General features: G+C 52.3%; 7 protein-coding genes across 7 annotated transcripts; 2 read left to right on the top strand and 5 right to left on the bottom strand.

Moving 5' to 3' along the window:
* Positions 1 to 943: 943 nt before the first annotated feature.
* G6M90_00g004790 (uncharacterized protein) lies at positions 944 to 1,679 on the bottom strand (the record flags this gene model as incomplete). Its single annotated transcript, XM_014686640.1, has 2 exons — positions 944 to 1,406; positions 1,474 to 1,679. The coding sequence occupies 2 exons, from the start codon at positions 1,677 to 1,679 to the stop codon at positions 944 to 946; spliced, it is 669 nt and encodes a 222-aa protein (XP_014542126.1).
* A 1,235-nt stretch (positions 1,680 to 2,914) lies between these two features.
* On the bottom strand, positions 2,915 to 4,585 carry oxyL (6-methylpretetramide 4-monooxygenase; the record flags this gene model as incomplete). Its single annotated transcript, XM_014686639.1, has 1 exon — positions 2,915 to 4,585. The coding sequence occupies one exon, from the start codon at positions 4,583 to 4,585 to the stop codon at positions 2,915 to 2,917; it is 1,671 nt and encodes a 556-aa protein (XP_014542125.1).
* A 2,434-nt stretch (positions 4,586 to 7,019) lies between these two features.
* G6M90_00g004770 (uncharacterized protein) lies at positions 7,020 to 8,136 on the top strand (the record flags this gene model as incomplete). The annotated part of the gene is made up of 2 exons (XM_014686638.1): positions 7,020 to 7,155; positions 7,220 to 8,136. The coding sequence occupies 2 exons, from the start codon at positions 7,020 to 7,022 to the stop codon at positions 8,134 to 8,136; spliced, it is 1,053 nt and encodes a 350-aa protein (XP_014542124.1).
* A 154-nt stretch (positions 8,137 to 8,290) lies between these two features.
* Positions 8,291 to 9,819, bottom strand: G6M90_00g004760 (uncharacterized protein; the record flags this gene model as incomplete). The annotated part of the gene is made up of 2 exons (XM_014686637.1): positions 8,291 to 9,516; positions 9,567 to 9,819. The coding sequence occupies 2 exons, from the start codon at positions 9,817 to 9,819 to the stop codon at positions 8,291 to 8,293; spliced, it is 1,479 nt and encodes a 492-aa protein (XP_014542123.1).
* A 939-nt stretch (positions 9,820 to 10,758) lies between these two features.
* G6M90_00g004750 (uncharacterized protein) lies at positions 10,759 to 12,356 on the bottom strand (the record flags this gene model as incomplete). The annotated part of the gene is made up of 2 exons (XM_014686636.1): positions 10,759 to 11,853; positions 11,907 to 12,356. 2 exons carry the CDS (start codon positions 12,354 to 12,356, stop codon positions 10,759 to 10,761), a joined length of 1,545 nt encoding a protein of 514 aa, XP_014542122.1.
* A 1,021-nt stretch (positions 12,357 to 13,377) lies between these two features.
* Positions 13,378 to 14,319, bottom strand: G6M90_00g004740 (uncharacterized protein; the record flags this gene model as incomplete). The annotated part of the gene is made up of 1 exon (XM_014686635.1): positions 13,378 to 14,319. One exon carries the CDS (start codon positions 14,317 to 14,319, stop codon positions 13,378 to 13,380), a length of 942 nt encoding a protein of 313 aa, XP_014542121.1.
* Positions 14,320 to 17,340: 3,021 nt separating this feature from the next.
* G6M90_00g004730 (uncharacterized protein) lies at positions 17,341 to 18,843 on the top strand (the record flags this gene model as incomplete). Its single annotated transcript, XM_014686634.1, has 1 exon — positions 17,341 to 18,843. One exon carries the CDS (start codon positions 17,341 to 17,343, stop codon positions 18,841 to 18,843), a length of 1,503 nt encoding a protein of 500 aa, XP_014542120.1.
* Between the last annotated feature and the right edge of the window lie 363 nt (positions 18,844 to 19,206).

Raw genomic sequence — 19,206 nt, 5'->3', positions numbered from 1 at the left:
TCATTCCACAACAGTGAAATGATGAGCCGCTTTGTTGTTACACGGAAATGGCTGGTTACACAAGGGCTACGGTCACGAAACCTAGGGCAAAGTCCCTCACCGACTTCTTGTATTTAAAGACGTCTTTGACCTTCAAGGCCTTGAGGAAAACCAAGGACCTTTGATACCAAAGACTGTTATTAGTTGAATTGAGCTATTGCCCCAAGCCCTCTCTGAGCCCTTGTCACATTTGTGCACAGTCTTTGAGATTGCGGAGTCCCGCCTGCAGCATGTTACTGTTGAGTTGAATATGGTCATTACAGCCGCTACGGTAACATATTCGTAGGCGTCTACAGTTTTTGCCCCGTTGCTTAGTTGGGATTTGATCCAACAGTTACAGGGTGACGACGAAAGTAAAGCAGCAACCAATTTGAATCCAAGGTTATTGGTGGGCCAAGGGGTATATTTCTTGATGACGTCCTGAACGCCTTATTATTGTATAGTTGCTACGTTGACATTTCCATACGGGAGGTACCATAAGAGTAGGTTCCAAAATGGGGCATCACCGCAAGGCACTGCTGAATTTCCTGGACCACGTTTCTCAAATCAATTTAGAAACTGAAGCCATTGTTACACGTATGCTACTGTTTCCGAAAGCTGTGAGTTGACATGATTCTTGAAAATAAGTTCTGTATAAATAATCCGCCGATCCAAGTGATAAAGCTCTTAGGCGACATGCTAAGACACGTATGACTAGAGCAAACAAATGCACCATGCTTTGAATTTTTCGCCCAATTGCCCTTTTATTTTCATAGAAATTTATTTCACGGCGATATAAACGAATTTCTTTCAATAATTTAGTATTTATATTACGACACTATAATATAAGGAGTGACAGATGTAAACAAAATAGCAGCCAAAGTATAAAAGTACACAACACGTCCCGACCAAGTCTCCTCAGCCCTTAATGTCCGTGAATAGCCTGTTGACCCTTTGTATCCGACTGCAGCGACTTATCCTTCAACGTAGGACAGCCAGGGAACTCCTTCACCTTGGCGGTCGAATGGGCCTGCAAATCTCCACGACCAGCCGTGTACTCCTCCATAGTCTTTGCCGGCAGGACAGTAGTCTCGTGATGGATGGGGGCGGCATGGTGAGTTTCGTGAATCGGAACAGTGGTGTGGATGTATTCCGGCTGGATGGTCTCCTTCTCGATGACGGGCTGGATGTGGTGGTGAACGTGGTGCTGGGTGCGCTCGCCTTCGACTACCGGTGCTGCCGTGGCCGTCTGTTTGGTGTCGTGGGTAGTTGACGTGTTGACGTAGTTTTCGGCGTCTCGCTTCAGGGCAGCTTTCACATCCTCTTTGTTGCCGTGCTCGACGGTTTTGTGCTCAACGGGAACGGTGTTGTGGGTGTGCTTCTCGGGCCTGGGTACAAACAAATGGTAAGCATTATGGTAACATGTTGAAAATCTGCTCAGGGGGTGGCACATACAATGTTTCTTTGGCTTTGATGGGCTGAATCACGGTTTGATGGTGGTCTTGGTGGACTTCGCGGTCAACAGCGGTGGTTATTTGTTCATGCTGCTCAGGAAAGACATGTTCCTCTGTGACGGGCTTTCGAACGTTCTCATCAACGGTTGTCTTGTGCTTTCCGTCCTGAGAGAGGAAGTTGGAAACTGCCTTCTTTGCTTTCTCCATTGTTTGGTAGTTGAGTTGAAGTGATTAAATGTCTGTTTTAATGCAATATTGCTGATGGTGAGCTTCAACTTTTCTTGCATGGGGAAATGTCAGGATTAAATACTTGGGTCTCATATCACTAAAGGCCTATATTGGTTCCAGTGAGTCTTGAACCGTAGGAGACTAGTAGCAACGCAACGTCAGAGGTAAACTACCCAAGAAGCTAGATGATGTGGAAACTTGGCCAATTGATGTCACAACCGGTGTCATAGGTATGATTGTTACGTATCTTGCCAGAACCCTCGAGTTACGGTGATGATGCTCGTCTTCCATGATGAATCGCCCCGTCAGCCGCGCACGATGAGTGACATCAAAATCCGACGGAGAGAGACGTCATTTTGGACTCTGCTATTCCCATTCGGGAGCTGCGATGCCTATTCTGGTCGCCAAAACCACGGTTTAGTCAACATCGGGCGCTGGCCCAACAGCTAAAGTAAGGTTTGCGCCAATGCGTATCTCGATCGATATCTAGCCAAATCCGAACCGAGCTTCCGGGCGCCGTTGAGGCACAGCAAAAGTGGAAAAGGACGTCGAAACCACTTGTGTCCTCTTGGGCGTCATCGATCGCGGATCGCAGCTGCGGCTCCAACCTGTATCGAGGTCGCCTACTGGACCCTAGGAGCAAACTAAGGTCTCTACATCGTGGAGACGATTTACATCGGCTTCTTCTGATTTAGCTCAGCTACTGATTTACAAGACATGACGACATTCGCGTTGTGCTGATGGCCGATGTTGAGGACAGGCCATGGTGAGACACAACCGCTTCCGGCGTTGTAGGCGGGACCATTGCTTCGTGACAACACCGACGCGGCCCAAGTCGAAGGACTTGACTTTTTGATGAGTTTTTGTGAGAACAACGCGTTATCTTAATTACTACGGCTGCGGTCTTGACATATGACGAATCTCAAAATGGTACGACAGGCGGGGATGTTGGACAACTCCAGGGGGAGACGGCTGACGGCAAACCACGCTGACAAGTCAACTCTCCCCCAAGTCCAATCTAATAACATGATAGGTTTCCTAGCTGCAACTAAACCCAGTTATGCTTAGAACGACGTTCGGGGAGCATTCAAGCGTCATGGTCTCCAACGGCTCCACACCAAGCGTCCTAGTTGAAAGTATCGTGATGTTGCGAAGCTATCTAGAGTACAGACTAATACAAAACGGCATACTTGGGGGGTCAAAGTCTTCTCGTTTCATCTCCCCAAAGAAGAGAGTCGTATCTGATGTCGATCAAAGTACCGCTCAATGGCATCAACATCCACACTTGTCTGAGCCACGGCCACATAACCATCGGGGCGTAGTACATAGACGGCATCACGGGTCAGTCCAGCAGAAGCACATCCAGAAGTCCAGCTGAATGACGTCAACCTCAGGCCGTGCTTATTGCTCCAAGCCGTCAGAGCGTCCGTCGCAGTCCCATACACGTGAATCTGCCATGCCACAGACGAAAGCGACTCATAATTCCCAACTCCGTCCACGACAACCCACGGCAGACGCTGGCCCCCCTGTACCTTTCCCACGCGGCCAGAAGAGAGCGTCATGCCACAATAGTTGAGCGTAATCTGCGACACTGTCCTGAACATGAAGCGGCGCACCGCCCGGAAAGAAAACATAATCGGAAAGAGCACCGGCACGATTCTCGTCCGGACAAACTGCGCAAACCACCCTTCCGCCGTGGCCACGTTGAATGCGCGATCCGTCGTGGAAACCAGGCGGTGCGCAAAGCAAGCCCTCTCCTCCTGATACGTATCCAGCAAGACGTCCTCCGCATCGCCCGCCAACACGGCAGCCAGCTTCCACGCGAGATTGATAGAGTCCCCAATGCCAGTGTTCATCCCCTGGCCGCCGGCAGGGCTGTGGACGTGAGCGGCGTCTCCGAGCAGAAACGCGCGCCCCTGGCGAAAGCGCTCCGCCACGCGGTGGTGAAGGCGGTACGTGGAAAACCAATTGACCCTGCTCACCTGGAGCTTCATCTGGCGCACGGCGCGGCCGCCGACATGGTCAAAGGACAAGTCGCGCAGTGCGGCCGACGAGGTGTGCCGAATCGTGCCGATGAGTCGCGCGCGGCCTGGCCCAGCCAGAGGGAAGATGGCCAGGAAGTCGGCCTCGTCGAGACATACATGTATCTGGCCGTCCATGGCGGGACCGGCGCCAGCAATGTCCGCCACATAAAACAGCTGGTCGTACACGCCGCCGGGGAACGAGATGCCCAGCGTCTTGCGCACGGCAGAGTGCGAGCCGTCGCAGCCAGCTATGTAGTTTGCCTCGATTACCTCCTCCGTGCCGCGTGCTGTGTTTACCCGGGCCACGACGGGGCCGGCGCCGCGCTGGTCCTCGAAGTCGACGAGCTCCGTGTGCCATTCTACAGATACGCCAAAGTCCTGGCGCAGCCTGTCCGTCAGCACCCGCTCGTGTTCGTGCTGTGAGTAGATGTGGACAAAGGGAAAGGGCGTCATGCCCTCGCCGATCTGGGCGAGGGGCGCGTGGAAGGCCCGGCGGCCGTGGACCCAGGCGTTGAAGCCGACGGCCTTGCGGCCCTGGCTGACGACGGTGCTCGCGAGCGCAGGGTCGAACTGGGCGTAGAGCTCGAGGGTGCGCGCTTGCACGGCGACGGCGCGGGTCGATGTTGCCGCTTGCTCGGCCTTGTCGATGATGCGGACCTTGACGCCGAGCTTGGATAGCCAGAGGGCGAGCACGAGACCTGTTGGTCCGGCGCCGACGATTAAGACGCTGGTGGAGGAGGCGGGCATGTTGTGCTGCTGTGCGTCCAGGGCTGTATGTGTGGTGTTGATGTTTGCATGTGCTGAGTCGTTTGCTTCATTCACAGAGACATCTCCATCCCGGATAACCCTGATGAAGCGCATTATATATATACACTTGTGGTAAAGCTGGCACAAGATGACGGGCGCCTTGGATGCTGCCGTCTCACAAGGTTCCAGGGCGCATGTCTGGTGATGCCTTGAGGCCCGGCGACACGGTCTCAATTTTGCCGACCTTGGGCTCCATGTAAGACGACATCTGGACCCTTCTCCAGTAAATAGCATCTCTTTGCTGTAAGCCGGGGGGGAATCGGATTCGCGGTCGGAGCAGTCGGACAAAGGTGGAGCCCGAGCCCGACATGGACCAAGGTTGGGCCGGTTCGATAATACCAGACTGCTTTTCGGAATTGGGCCGTGATAAGCAACTTGTATGCACGTACAACTGTGGTGGCAGACGAATAGAAGCGTGTGAGTTGGTCGACTACGTTGGTACTGATCCGAGTCATTGCTCGTGCCAGGTGACCTGGTATAAGAACTATCTAGGTATGTACTTTGGATAAACAAGTAAGATAATTACATGGCAACCTGCGCCGAAGTAAATTTAATTTCCACACATTCCACAGCCTTGGGCATAGCTTATGGCAGGTAAATGAGAGACAGTAAATGTTAGGCTTATGTAGCACACGTAGTATTGATACTTGTGTGCGAAGGACTGGCCCGAAGGACTGGCCCGAAGGGCTTGGGAAATTATGACTACGGGCCCGATTACAACGAATGATTTTCAAATTTTATCCTAGCAGCTCATCCTACCGGTTCAAGAATTGCCAGGGATGCTTTGGAGAATATTCAATGTATAACTCTAGATATTAGTCCTGGGTTTTGCTCAAGGTTCTGTGTTTTTGCATTCTTTATAGTTAGTTATTAATACAGTCTGTGTCTAAACGAGCAAGGAATTTGATTTTGTCTACTCGGCTAACTTCTTCACCATCTATCAGATTGTCATTGTTATGGCCTGGAAGGGATTTTCATGTCATATGCGTGCTTGTATTCTCGCTAGCTAATACTAGATAAAAAACAGAGTCGAATCCGGCTTGCTAGCTGCATGAGCTTCCATCAGCTGCAATTTGATTATACGTCGGGCGATAAGATTGTTAGTCCTAGACAAACCTTATAGTGAGCCATGTCACCCGCGCAGTCCCTCCTTATGCACAAGCTTTTCACACTCAAAAAAAGAGTATAAAAGCGGTTCCTATCAAAAGGCGTAGGTAGAGCAGCCCTCTCGGGTCCGACGGGCATGCTGCGGGAAGGCAGTCGAAAACGGTAGCCAATTTACAGCGACCAGCTTTGCAAAATGCGCAAAGTGCGAGACATTCTATGCAATAAATCATCCAAGTAATCCTCGACGCTCGCAAGCTTCAACGCCCTTTGGATTAAAAATTCCATCATGCTGCAGGTCCAACCCCGCAGATACCACTTTCATCTTCAAAGGGCATGCAGCCAACCACAGTCAGTTCAAAACATGTACCCAACCGCAGTAGGCACGGTCCTTCCAGACACGACACCGCAGCCAAGAAAGAAGTGAGGCTGTAAAAATCGAGAGGGGTCTGGTCCCCAGGGTCCTGCATCCTCGGGCCAAAATGGCTCCCGTTGCATTGCCAGCCACTCGAGTCGGGAGGGGAACCGGGCCGTGGACGCAGTGAAACGGCTGGAGATGCATAGTCCGTGAAACATTCGAAAGCCATCATCTATTCCAGCTAGCCCTAGGTGCTCCCATGCCATTCCCCCTTCCCGCGGGAGCGCATAAAACAGCACCCATGTGCTCGCCAGTGTCAGCGTTGCAATATCGATTCGCCGTACATGTTTCTTACTAAGGACGTGCAGGAGCAACGGGTGATTCGCTGGAGCTCTTCGGGGTGCAACTCTGACGGAGGGCCACAGAGAAACCAAAGTTGCGTCGTTGGGCCTACTAGGGAGTGAGTTGGCGTGACGTGCCGATTTTGGCGTTTGAATCGCGAAACGGGCATTTTTTTCGAGCGTATTGTTTATTCTTCTTCCACAGTTTGAGGACAAGTTTTGATTGATGCTATGCGGCACAAGTGGCATGGACTGACGTGTTTCTGTTGCGCTTCGGCGAGGAGTAAGTGAAGAGGGGGTAATAGAGGAGTGAGACAATTCTTGACAACACGGCATGTTTTCATTACGAGCAATAATCCAAGACAATGTAGGAATCGAATGCAAATAACTGACATATTTTGTGGCTTGGGGTGAGAATATCTCATGGGTAGCATTTATGCGCGTGAAAAACAGCAACGCCGCATGGCGCTTGGTCCAGACCGTATGTCTGTCTCAGCTCGTCAGTTTACAAAATATGCCGTTGAAAAAGGCCATGCGCGGGGTAGAGACGTACTGATGGCCATGATTCTTGGTTGGTTGATCCAAAGAGCCTGCGTTCACTTGAATACCTATAAATACGTCTGGTTGGACGCCTTAAGCTGCCCCGAGCTGATTCCAACGTAGACTCTCCAATATCACGCCCGTCATGTTGAAAAGTTCACTCCTGTATGGTCTCTCTCTCCTTGCCATTGCACCTCAAGTGTGTAATGGAAGGGCGGTTGAGGGCGAAAAGCGTGCCGCCGCGGCACTGACTTGGAAGGCGTTGGGGGGTTCAATCGTAGGTGAGTATTTTCAAAGCAATTCTTCCTCCGTTGAATGCCTATTGATCAAATCTCACACAAATAGGCCACCCTGGTATTATCTCATGGGCCCCTGACCGGACAGACATCTTCGTCAGAGGAAGCGACAATGCTGTATATCACAAATGGCAACTTGGCAACCCAGGCACGGCATGGGGCCCCAGTGATACGGGCTTCCAGAACCTCGGAGGCTCCATTATCAGTGATGTCACAGTAGTGTCTCGTGGCTATGATCGGCTGGATGCCTTTGTGGTTGGTGCCGACAATGCGTGCTATCACGGGTGGTGGAATGGTAGCTATTGGTCGACATGGGGAACTCTAGGCGGCGCCTTTAGCGGTGATATCAGTGCCGTAGCCTGGGGAAATGGCAGATTAGACCTGTTCGGTCGCGGTAACGACAACGCAGTCTGGCACAGGGCTTGGGATGGAGCCGCATGGGGTGCATGGGAGAGCCTCGGTGGTGCCGTTATAGGAAGTCCAAAGGTAGTTTCCTGGGGCGCCAACCGACTTGATGTTTTTGCAAGAGGCACAAATAACGAGGTGTATCAAATTGCCTGGAACGGCTCTTCATGGTCAGGCTGGTATAACCATGGTGGGACAGTGCTGGATGATATCACGCCCGTGTCTACCGCCCCAAACAGACTAGATCTCTTTGTTCGTGGAGGAAACAATGCTCTGTATCAAAAGAACTGGAACGGAGCAGCTTGGAGTGGTTGGATCAGTCTGGGTGGAGTTATCATGTCCAGGCCGTCGGCAACAACCTGGGGAGGCAAGTATATCACGGTTGCAGCACAAGGTGCGAATAATGCTGTGTACCTGCTGGAGTTTAACGGAAACTCTTGGGGCGACTGGCGATCTATCGGTGGCGTCGTGACTGAAGCACCAGTGATCAATCCCCTTGGTTCTGTCAACGCGGCCATCTTTGCGAGAGGAAATAACGCCGGCTTATTTGTATACGAGTAAATTGGCGTAAATTATTAGCTTCGAGTCCGTTGTGAAAGAGAATTGAACAATGTGACAGTGACGCTTGTACATGAGGGCGAACCACCATGTATACACCAAGTAACGGCTGTGTTGCCCACACATTGGACACTTGTTTTTGGAATACAGAGGCATATCAAGTGAGCAATTCAGCCAGATATTTGGCGGATTCTTCATCACCCCACTCAACAATATCTCGCCTGGTTCTTTCTTCCATCTTGCGGGCCACGAATCGTTCCATCACCTTCTGTTGTGAGGCAGAAAGCAGCTTGAGCCTGGCTACGTGGTCCTCATGCTCGTTGGACCCAAAGTATTTCTCGTCCAGGAATTTCCACCAGATAAAATCAAACGCCCAGCTTTTCCTGGCCGCGTAGTTGAGCATCCACGTCTGCTTCTCCCAGCTATCACGCATACGCCGAGACAGCGGCGGTTCCACCTCTTCATCGGTCCGTGGCAAGCTGTTGCCCCGTTCAGCAAGTGCCGCGCGCTTCATTTTCTCCTCCTCGGCCTCCAATGCACGTAAAAAGGTCTGAAATCGAGATTCGTAGGCATCCATCCATGCACGATAGCCACCAGGCCAATATTCGGGTTCCTCTAGAAGCAACCACCACGGAGGATCAAAGCTGAACTGCACGGGAGCTGCATACGCAAACTCCCAGTCTATGACGCCGACGACTCGCATATCCTTATCTAGGAGGACATTCGCCGGACGAAGGTCCTCAGAGTACAATCGGAAATCTCCGTCGAATTGTTCCGAGTCTCGCCACAAGCGCTGTTGAATGCAGAGGTTCCGGAACAGCTGGCGAGCGATATATTTATCCCGGGCATCATCCTCATCCTCCACGGCATCGTTACCTTGGAATGCGAACTGGGCCATGTGCATGTCTGCAAGAGCGTGGTACCACTCGTCTGCCGAGGCATAGGTCTGGGGTGGCAGCGTGCTTAATGGCGCATTAGTGTGCACGATAATGTCACCCATATTTTCGATCCAAGGGCGTCCCTTCACAGAAATAGGCTCCTTGCCATCGTCCACCAGCGAGCCAATGCGAGGAAATCTCAAACTGGCTAGTTGTAGTAGGATATTAGCCATCTGAGCATACAAATGCTCGACATATTCCTCGCTGATTGCAGGGTTTAAAATAGGGCGCTCATCAGCTCTGCGTTCTGGGTCAAGAAGCACCCTAGACATGTTCTGATGATGCTCAATGTAGTCCATGATGATGAACGGGCCAAGACCTGTCGGGTTTTCGGCGGCCATCGCGTAATGGTATACGTGAGGAACCGGAATGGTGGTATGGGCGGCAACATATTTCATTGTGGCTACTTCATAGCCGACTTTCTCGTCGGGAAGTGGAACGACGCCTGTTCCTGTCAGCGATCTGGTAGTTGCAGTCATTTGCCGGTATATTTACCTTTGATTGGAATCCTCAGTATAACGGACGAGCCATCGCTATATTCGAGCCTGTAAATAACATTATATCCTCCCTTGACCACTGCGTGCATCATTTCTGGTTTGCCTTGCCGATATTTTAGAATAATGTTGCCGATATCGCGGTAGGTCTCCTCTCTGCGAATTAACTTGTCCCATTCCTCAGTCTCTTCGTCTAGTTTCTGCCAAACAAGGTCATCTTTATCCATAAGAAGAAATCTCGGCTTAGATTGCATTGTGCAGAGCTTGGCAGAAGCTGTGACAACGATGAGAAACAGACCAGACATGTGCCACCTGACTTTGAACACGGATGGCTGGCTTACTCAGCAGAAGCACTGGTCAGTGGTCAGTGTAGGGGGTTCGTGTTTGGAGCTCCAAGAAGAGTGCCCATTATCCGGGAAGTGTATAAGCCGGGGCAGCTTCTTCTTAACCGGGTTGTTTTAGTTTAGCGGCATTAAACAACGAGCTTTTTGTTTTGGTCTTTTGGGTTATGTAACCCGGCATACAGAAGCTGTTTGGGCGTCAAGACTCAAGACGGACGAAGACGGGGCTTGGCTGCTGTAACAAACACCATTCACAATATCAAGTACATTTAGTTCTGTTATTGGTATATTCCTTTGAAAAAAAAACTCAAAAGGCCATTAATTAGATGGTAACCAAAACCAGTCCTCTCCAGCTGTTGAAGTTTCATTCGAGTCCAAGAAGCGACCTGAGACTTTTCGATGGGCTTGTTTGACATACCTACGCATGATGTGATGAGATACGAATGGACAGGTTACACGACCATTCGATGCCGGCCACACGTTGGCCCAGAGGCATTTTGCTAACCACTTTGACTTACGAACACGCATGGTATCAACGCAGCAGGTCCAAGGTGAGACCAATCGAAACATCCACGCGAGAACTATTGGCCTGTATTAAGTCAGGCAGCCTCTCGATAGTTCAGACAAAGGCAACTCGAGCTCGTCGTCTGATGTGCAAAAGGGAACCACAACCCAGCAGCCCGTTTTCGGGTTCTCGATGATAGGGAGAGAGGCGAAGTAGCTGTCATCATCCAGCCAGGTCGCAAAAGATGCTAGGAAGAACACAGCATCCAAGACTTTCGACCCCTCCACGAAAGCAAAGCAGTGGCGGAACGTGAATGAGTGCACTTGGCAGCTCCGGATCAAACATGTTCATGTGAAGTCGGTGAAGACTGCATTGAGTCTCTCTAAATACGTGTCTCGGTCTTGTAGTTTCTTGTCAATAATGTCAGAGATGTTGGGGCGCCAAAGACGGGCAAAGAATCTATAATCGGCGTTGCTTAGTTCTTCCGGAGAGTAGGAGAAATAGCTGGGCAATATACGATCGTAGAATATCTCCGTAAAGGCTACTGGATCCTTTACCGCTAGCGTGACCCAAAACGCCCCGTTTATCCATGCTTGGCGCATGATACACGAGAGGGGCTCTGCATTTCTTTGGTAGTTGTGAAGCTGTTCTTCTCGCTTGAGCAGCTCGAGGAATGCACTATGCTTTGGTGCGAATTCGGTAGGTTCAATCTCGTCGATTAATCCACCGCCGAGCCAGTATGGCGGCTGGAGAAATTCGATGGGCGACGAGCAGGCAAATTCTAGGTCAATGATGCAAGTAACATTCCAGTCCTCGTCAACAAAGATGTTACTTCGATGCATATCGGTTAAAGTAAACACGAAAGGGCCATTGCAAAAGTCTCTCCGGAACATTTGCGGGAATATAGCTCTTGCGGCAGCTAGACTGGTCATCTGGTACCACGCATCGTCACGGCTAGTGATGGCGTTTTGCTGGTAGAGTAGCCGGTTGTCAAAAGCCGCCAAGTGCTGAAGGACAAAGTCATCGACGCTGGAGAAGGTTGTGTGTCTGGAAATATCAAGGGGGATGCCTTCGTTCTCATGCATAGCAAACATGACGTTCATCGGACGATTGTCTAATTGCAAATACCCGTTGTTGTCCAGTCGGAATGCTCCGATACGCGCCAGCGGAACGCTTGCAAGCGAGAGCATTATCCTAGCGAGGCTTCGCTGTAGATTATCTTGGAGACGGGCATCGTCATGCTTCTCGTCCCAGGATTCTGAAAGCATCTCTCCGGATGTAATAGTCTGGATCAGCAGGTAGCCGATATCAAGGTCGGCAAAGCGGCTAGAGGGATGGCACACGTATCGTGAAGGCTGCCGGAAGCCAAAGGTAGCTAGAAAATAGCGGCGAGCTTGCTGGAACCAGCGCGACCACCACGGAAGGAAATCAAGATTCGTAAACTGCAGGGGATCACGCGGTTAGAATTTTGGCATTTCAAAGCTGAGGCACGTACTCTTTGGTTAGTAGACAGCCCAAAGCCGTAAAGCTGCGGTATAGGAACTGAAGGGCAGTTCTCTTGGAGCCAGGCATATGTTGCAGCTTCACAATTGACCTTCTCATCTGAGTTGCCAGGCCGAAGTGCTTCTCCAACGCGATAAGGCAACGGAAAGCGGAGCAACACGAGCTGTGGGGGTTTTGGCTTCGCAGAGGGGTTGACATGGACAGGTATACAAAGATTGAATGATCCATGGCGCCAGTAATCTTGGGAAGAAATAGTAACGTCGGGTGGTTTGGTGCCAAGGTGATGTGCTACGAGATCGGCCAGAAGAGGACGATGGGTCTCCATGCGCTTGTAGAAATCTTCTTTCTGCTGCGGGTATTCCAGAGCGTGAAGAACATTTCTGCTTTTCGCTGTTGCGGCAGATAGAGTGACGGGACCGGAGAGTAGATTGCGAGTTGTCATGGCGGGCGGATGGCTGAAGAAGGAAAGGGGTCGATATCATTAAAGAAGGGGTCGGTGCTTGCAAGATACATGTATCTAATATTGCTGACTCAGGCCGGCGACCACTGCGGCGCGCTCACTCCTTTTGCTAAGTGCGCTTACTGACTACCTAAATACCTAGGTACCTAAGTAGGTAAGTATTTATTGTATGTAAGCTTTTATATTTACTTACGTATATAAGTAAAGTATTTATAATAAAATATGTTTACATGCTATAAAATATACAGGAATATATTATAATATAAAACCTAATAGCCAGGTACCTATTACGGCGTGAGCGCACCTAGCAGAAAAAGCGAGCCCGCCGAGCAATTCACACGATTTACGCGTCAACGCGTCACCCCACCAAACCTTCCGTCAACACAATCATCTTCAATCATCAACAATTCCAACAAAATGGCTCCAGAGACGCCGTGGGCTGAATCTAGCCCTCGTGAGCGTGCAAGGATTCTAACGGCCGATAGCTTAGCTCTCGAAGCCCCAGCAATAGCTATCGAAAACAGCCCGTTACGGAGATGGGAAATCGGCAGCTTCAATTATATCGCGGCTGCTAAAGAAGGCGACAGTCTGCAAATGTGCTTGCGAGGGTTATGAGAGAATTCTCGGAGGTCTTCAGTATCGTCAACTTCTTGGTCTGAAGATTACTAGCCTTGAAGGCTGGTGACAGGCCCTGAGCTGCGGGTTCCCCATCAAGTGCGCATGGGAATTGTGCGTATGAATAAGTCCTTGTGGTTATCTGAACTCTGATCAATCTAGTCAGTTATAACTAGAAATTATATAGACCTATGCTGACTATCCTCCAGATATGATTACAGCCACTCCATACCCATCAAGAGCGTGAAAAGAACAACAACATGACAGCCCACATGATATGTGCCAGCCAAACAGTCTGAAGAAAGCGACATATTCCAAGGTCCACGGAATCTATGGAGCGGCATTGTACGTCAACATACTGCGTTTCATCGCAACCGCATACAGCCAACTACACAGGTTCGCCCAGGTGCTTCTTAAGAAAAGGCAGGGCATTTTCCAACGCAGGCTTCACGGCCTCAGGCTTGTCATAAAGCATGTAGTGCGAGATGCCAGGGAGGACGACGATATGCTTGTCCCTGGACCCCGCACGGCCATATATCTCATGCGCATCGCGATAGGCGCCGAAGCTACCTGGTACATCTCCGATAATAGCCATGAATGGCCGCGACATGAGCACTTCAGCGTGGTTAAAGGCATCCCACGCGGGAGCCGCGCTATTAAACGACAAGAGACCGCTCGTAGCGCCATGGGGTGCCATTCCACGGCTCGTCTTGTAGTATTCGGTCGCCTCGACTACGTCAACATCCGTGGTCAGTTTCTTGGCGTCCTCGAGCGTGGGTGGCAGTAGGTTAATGACGTTGCGGCTGGCGCCTTGGGCCTCGAGAGTGCGCTGCTCTGCCATCTTCTCAAGCGAGGCAACAGGGTCAAAGTTGGCGAATCCCTCCCGGGAGAGGCGGCCGAAGTTGACGGGGGTGATGGCCACACAGCATCTGAAGCGGTAGTCGGTCATGGTGGCGTTGAGAGCGTAGCCGCCGCCGCCGCAGATACCCAGCACGCCAATGCGCTGGGGGTCGACGTAGGGAAGAGCTTGGATATAGTCGACGACGAAGCGGAAGTCGGATACGCGGAATTCTGGATTCTCCATGAAACGCGGCTCGCCGCCCGATGCGCCCTGGAAGGAGGCGTCAAAGGCAACGGCAATAAAGCCGGCTTCCGCTAGGGCTTTGCTGTAGACATTGCCTGAGGTTTGTTCCTTGCAGGAGCCGATGGGGTGAGCGGACACAACAGCCGGGTACTTCTTTTTCTCGTCGAATTCGGGCGGGAAATAGACATCAGCAGCAGTCTCCCAGGCTATATTTGGGATGCCGACGGTTTTTATGGCTGCGGGCATTGTCGTTGTCGATTTTATGCAAGGTCAACATTTCTTGGGATGGGAGCGAACCGTGTAGCTCAGCGCGCATTCTTATAGTCTTGCCAGTGCTTTCAAGACGACATAAGGAGCGCGTAGCATACCTCTCCAGGTGTTCGACTCAGATGTTGGGCGGAGCATGATACGGAGCAAAACCCGAGCAGGTTCGGGTGTGGGGCCGAAAGGGTTCCATGTTGGTGTCCTTGACTCCAAGGTATTACGGAGTTAAAGAGCGAGAAGCCCGGTTGCCAATTCATGGCGTGCATGCCCGAGTCGCCACCATCCATCGTCCTTGGACGAAGACGCAAAGCATTAACGCAGCCACGCAAAACGACAACCTGCAGTCTCCCGCTCAATTCAAAAAAGCAATCTCAACTACTATGTTCACTGAACTATCAATATGCAGTAAAGTCAATATTGGGCCCCACACAGCTTCTGAGCCTCTTGCTGAATGTTGCGACGAGATGAATCGCTGGCAGAGTCATACAAATCTCAAACAGAATTCAGGCTCGAGCCATATTCATTTGCCTTCTATTGTGAAGCCGTCAACAAGGCAACGATGAGCCAACTTGGAGGTATCATCCAGTGGAGCGACTGCACATGATGTGGAGATGCTATTGACATCAGCCTGAGCTGACGGAACAATCAGCTTCCCTTTGCCATCAGAGCAGTCAAAGTCACGTAAGCTCGCTTTTTCCGGCGGTTAGTCATATCAGTGTGTTAAGCTCTCATTCTCGCAGCTCCATCTGACGCAGCTTCACCACCCCGCACGGCCAACTCCCTTCTACGCCTCAACCATCTCGTGTAAAGTAGCATACCGCTCATTCCACAGCAATATAAAATGGAATCATCGCGATTGAACAAACCAAAACATGTCTACAAAATCACCACCTCTACTCCACCAGACCCCATCCCCGCCGTCTACCCACCATCAGAACTAGATCAAACCGATGGGTTCATACATCTCAGCACGGCAGCTCAGGGACGCACACAACCCATATGAAACGGGGGAAAATGATGGGATTTCGCTAACCCCTGCTATAGGTCCCCAAGACTGCAGACATGTTTTTTAGCCATGTGTTGCAGCTGTGGGTTGTAAAGATACAGCTCGACAAGCTCACCGAACACCGTATCCATTGGGAAGGCGACGGCTGCGTCCATTTATACGGAAATTTTGGCGCTCAGGACGTCGTTGCTGTGGAAAAGTGTGTTCGGCAGGGAGAATCGTGGTCCGACTGCTTGCAGGACGCAGCATGGCTTATCTGAGGAATTGTAACGTCTGCGCTTAAAAGACGTCGCATGGTAGAGAATCTAACAATAGTACACAGCTAGTACTGTTCATCGCGATCCAAGGCCCCACCGTCTCGTTTTCCCGTCGCATTCTGGGGTTTCGTTGGACATGGTGATGTCTGCGTGGGCCGGACATGATGCAGGACTGGGCTACCCGACCAGACAGTCGCAAGGTTCGACATGTCCATCTAGCTCAATGTCATGGCTTGCATCTTCCGACGGATCGCACGGCGTTGGCTGTGGCTGGCGCCGCCGACTCATCTGGCCAATTGACTTCGGAGAATTGAAGCCTCTATAGTAGTAGCTGCGGCGTGGAAGATTGATTGTTTGTTCTTGAGTAATGCAAGAACCAGCTCCTGAACAGGGGCGGCAACCAAGCTTTCAGGTCAAGCTTTGGCCCACGTGGGTCGTTTATATTGCCTCAAGGGGGGCAGCATTGAGGCGCGGGACTTGAATGTCAATTTCCAATTTCCCCAGTTATGAGCCTGGGCCAATGGATCATGGTAGCATGGTCAAGGTCCAGGCTCGGTTTGCAATATCCGCTTTGCCGTGTTGGCAGGGTGAATTAAACGCAGGCGGTTGTTGAACACGAGCAAACGATCAACATGTGGTGAGCGAATTCTGTACAGTAGGTATCGATTGATCGACTCCGACGGCGGCTATCGCGAGACGCAGCCAAGATAAAGCCAGAAAAAGACGCGCAATCAGCCAAAGCCATAGAATCCAGCCTGGCCACCGCCACACACACCTCCAGACCCTGTTTGTCCATAACGATCGACAGTCTCAGCCAAAAAGCGGGCATTGGCAGTCCCGCGTCTGTTTCGGCTAGTCTTTGGCTAGTCTTTGGCTGATGTCGGTAACAATTGGCATTTGGCCTTGTTTGCAAACAAGGTTGAAGCCTGGTCCTCACGACGGAGATTTACCGACTGCCAAAAATACTCCAACTCTTGTCATCCCATCGAATCTAGGTTTCGGTTCAAGCATAACGTGATTACAGCCAGCCAATCACTTGGTTGCATCGACCGGACCCATCACGATGGATGGGCACTCCTTGTTCGACCGACCGGGACGCATGAACGGATCGTCGACGACTACGACGGTGACGGGCAAGAGACGCCATCAAAGCCATCACACAGAACTCGTTGAACATGGAAATACCCACCCTTCTGCATCAAAACGAGTTCACATGGGCCATTGCGACCCCGCTGGCTGCTGAAGCAATCCAGCCTCTCCTGCGCTACCCCGTCTTGGCCCAAGCTGCAACATGGTGCATGTTCGGAATCGCAGATAAGGGGCTCCTGGGGGTCAAAAGTATGGAGCATCAGTCCCATCCTCGTTTGGCCATGCCCATGGGAACGTGGACTTTTATCCGGTCAATCTTTTTGCATTTAGTAGATGGTGACGCCACTGCCGCGGTTCCTTTGCCTGATGGCGTGCTCCCTTTGCGTCGTGTTTGGTTTTAAACAAAAAATTCTCCGTGATACATCAACTACTCAGTACATGACCTTGGTAGACGACCTCGGTCCGGACCAAGGCAATATTCAACCCACAGACCTCACGACGACTCAAGCGCTTCCCGCAAATCGATAGCAGGCCGATTACAAGTTTTTTTATTTCTTCCCTTCTCCCAATGGTTTTCTCGGCCCATTCACCCTGTCGACCTGGTTAAACGGGGGCGGAGACAACATTCCACCTCTCAGACACCAACTCATCATGGGCGTCGCAGTCCGGCCGTTCAAGGTGCCCGTCCGCAGGAGGACGCCGGCCTTTGTCCTCATCACCTGCTTCTTCTTGCTGCTGCTCTGTCTCGGCGTGTTTGAACGCTCGGAATCTCGCCTGCAGTACGCCCTGCCCCTGGGGTTAGAGGCCGCGCTGCCCAAGAAGCTGCGCGTCCCCAAGCCGTGCCGATCCGATCTCGACTATCTGAGGCGCAGCAGCTACAACCTCACCCAGCAAATCGTCTACCAAAGGCGGTGCATGCGCGGCCTGCGCAGCGCCGCAACCTCGAGGGACGTCGTCGCCAGCCATGCCCAGCCGCTGATTCAACCCGACAGCAGTCGCGTCGTGGAATTGAACCACGGCTGCCACGGCGCCGCACCAGTCGACGAGGCCTGCGACCCGATTTCCGTCCAGGTGCCGCCGCCGTTTCCGCAGCGCGACTATTCCGAGTTCCTCTTCGGCGTGGCGTCGTCCTCGGAGCGGCTCGTCCAGTCCATCCCCCAGTTCCGACACTGGCTGGGCGGCACCGAGGCGCGGCTGCTCGCCGTCGTGACGGACGCACACTTCTCACCGAGGCAGATGAGCAGGCTGGCGGCGCAGTACGAGCGGGCGGGCATCCATTTCATCGGCACGCGGCCGGCCGACCCGTCCGTCGGCGTCAACGAGCAGCACTTTGTCGCCGTGCGCCACCTCCTCGCGCACGCGGACGCCGGCACGCAATGGGGCGTCATCATCGACGACGACACCTTCTTCCCGTCGCTGTACCCGGTGGCGGGGGTGCTCGACGGGCTCGACGCCTCGGTGCCGGCGTACGTCGGGGGCCTCTCGGAGAACAGCGACGCCGTCAGCTTCCACGGGCGCATGGCGTACGGCGGCGGCGGCATCTTCCTGTCGGTGCCGCTGCTGCGGCTGCTCGAGCCCAACGTCGACGCGTGCCTGGCCGAGAGCACGATCCGCGAGGGCGACGGCATGCTGCGGTACTGCGTCGAGGCCAAGACGGCCACCAACTTCACGCAGGTGCCGGGCCTGCACCAGCTCGACTTTGGCGACGACCTGAGCGGCTTCTACGAGTCGGGCCGCCTGCCGCTCAGCCTGCACCACTGGAAGACGTGGCACCGCGCGCCCGTCGACAAGATCGCCAAGGCTGCCGTCTTCTGCGGGAGCTGCGTGCTGCAGCGGTGGCGCTTCGGGCCCGACACGGTCCTGGCCAACGGCTTCAGCATCGCCGTCTACAGGGGCGGCGCCGAGGACCTGCGCCTGCACCGCACCGAGGACACGTGGGACGCCGACCCGGCCGGCTGGGAATGGAGCCTGGGTCCCATGCGGGAAAAGGTGCCTGACGACGAGAAGAAGAGCTATCGCCTGCTCGATGCAGAGGTGGTTGGCAATAATCTGCGCCAGGTATATGTCCATCGAGCTGGGGATGCGGCGGGTGCTTCTGACGGCGTACACGGGCCCAGGGACGAGGTCGTGGAGCTGTGGTGGGATTGGAAATGAGTTTTATTCATGTTTCTTTTCTTTTTATTTCTACAGCGGATTCTAATGTGTAATCCTGGGCGGATATCATGACATGAGACATTACACGGCGTTGCAGCGTCATACGGCCTCTTTTTTTGCTAGTTAACGGGTATAACACTTACACATGCGGGTACATATATATATATAGGTGCATAGTATTCCAGCTTGTTAATACTTATTACTGACACAGGCATGGTATACATCTCTGCATTCAACTGTTGCCGGCTGCCAATTCACTGCTATATATCAAGTACCAAACTGCTACGCCTGGTTGCCACGTCGTCGTCGTACGAAAGGCAAGGCGAGTGTGTCGACCAGATGAATGCAGATTCTTGGCAACTC

This window comes from Metarhizium brunneum, chromosome 1, assembly GCF_013426205.1.
Source record: "Metarhizium brunneum chromosome 1, complete sequence".
Taxonomy (NCBI): Eukaryota; Fungi; Ascomycota; class Sordariomycetes; order Hypocreales; family Clavicipitaceae; genus Metarhizium; species Metarhizium brunneum.
Note: the sequence above shows the minus strand (reverse complement) of the source record. Positions and strands in the feature narration are given on the sequence as shown.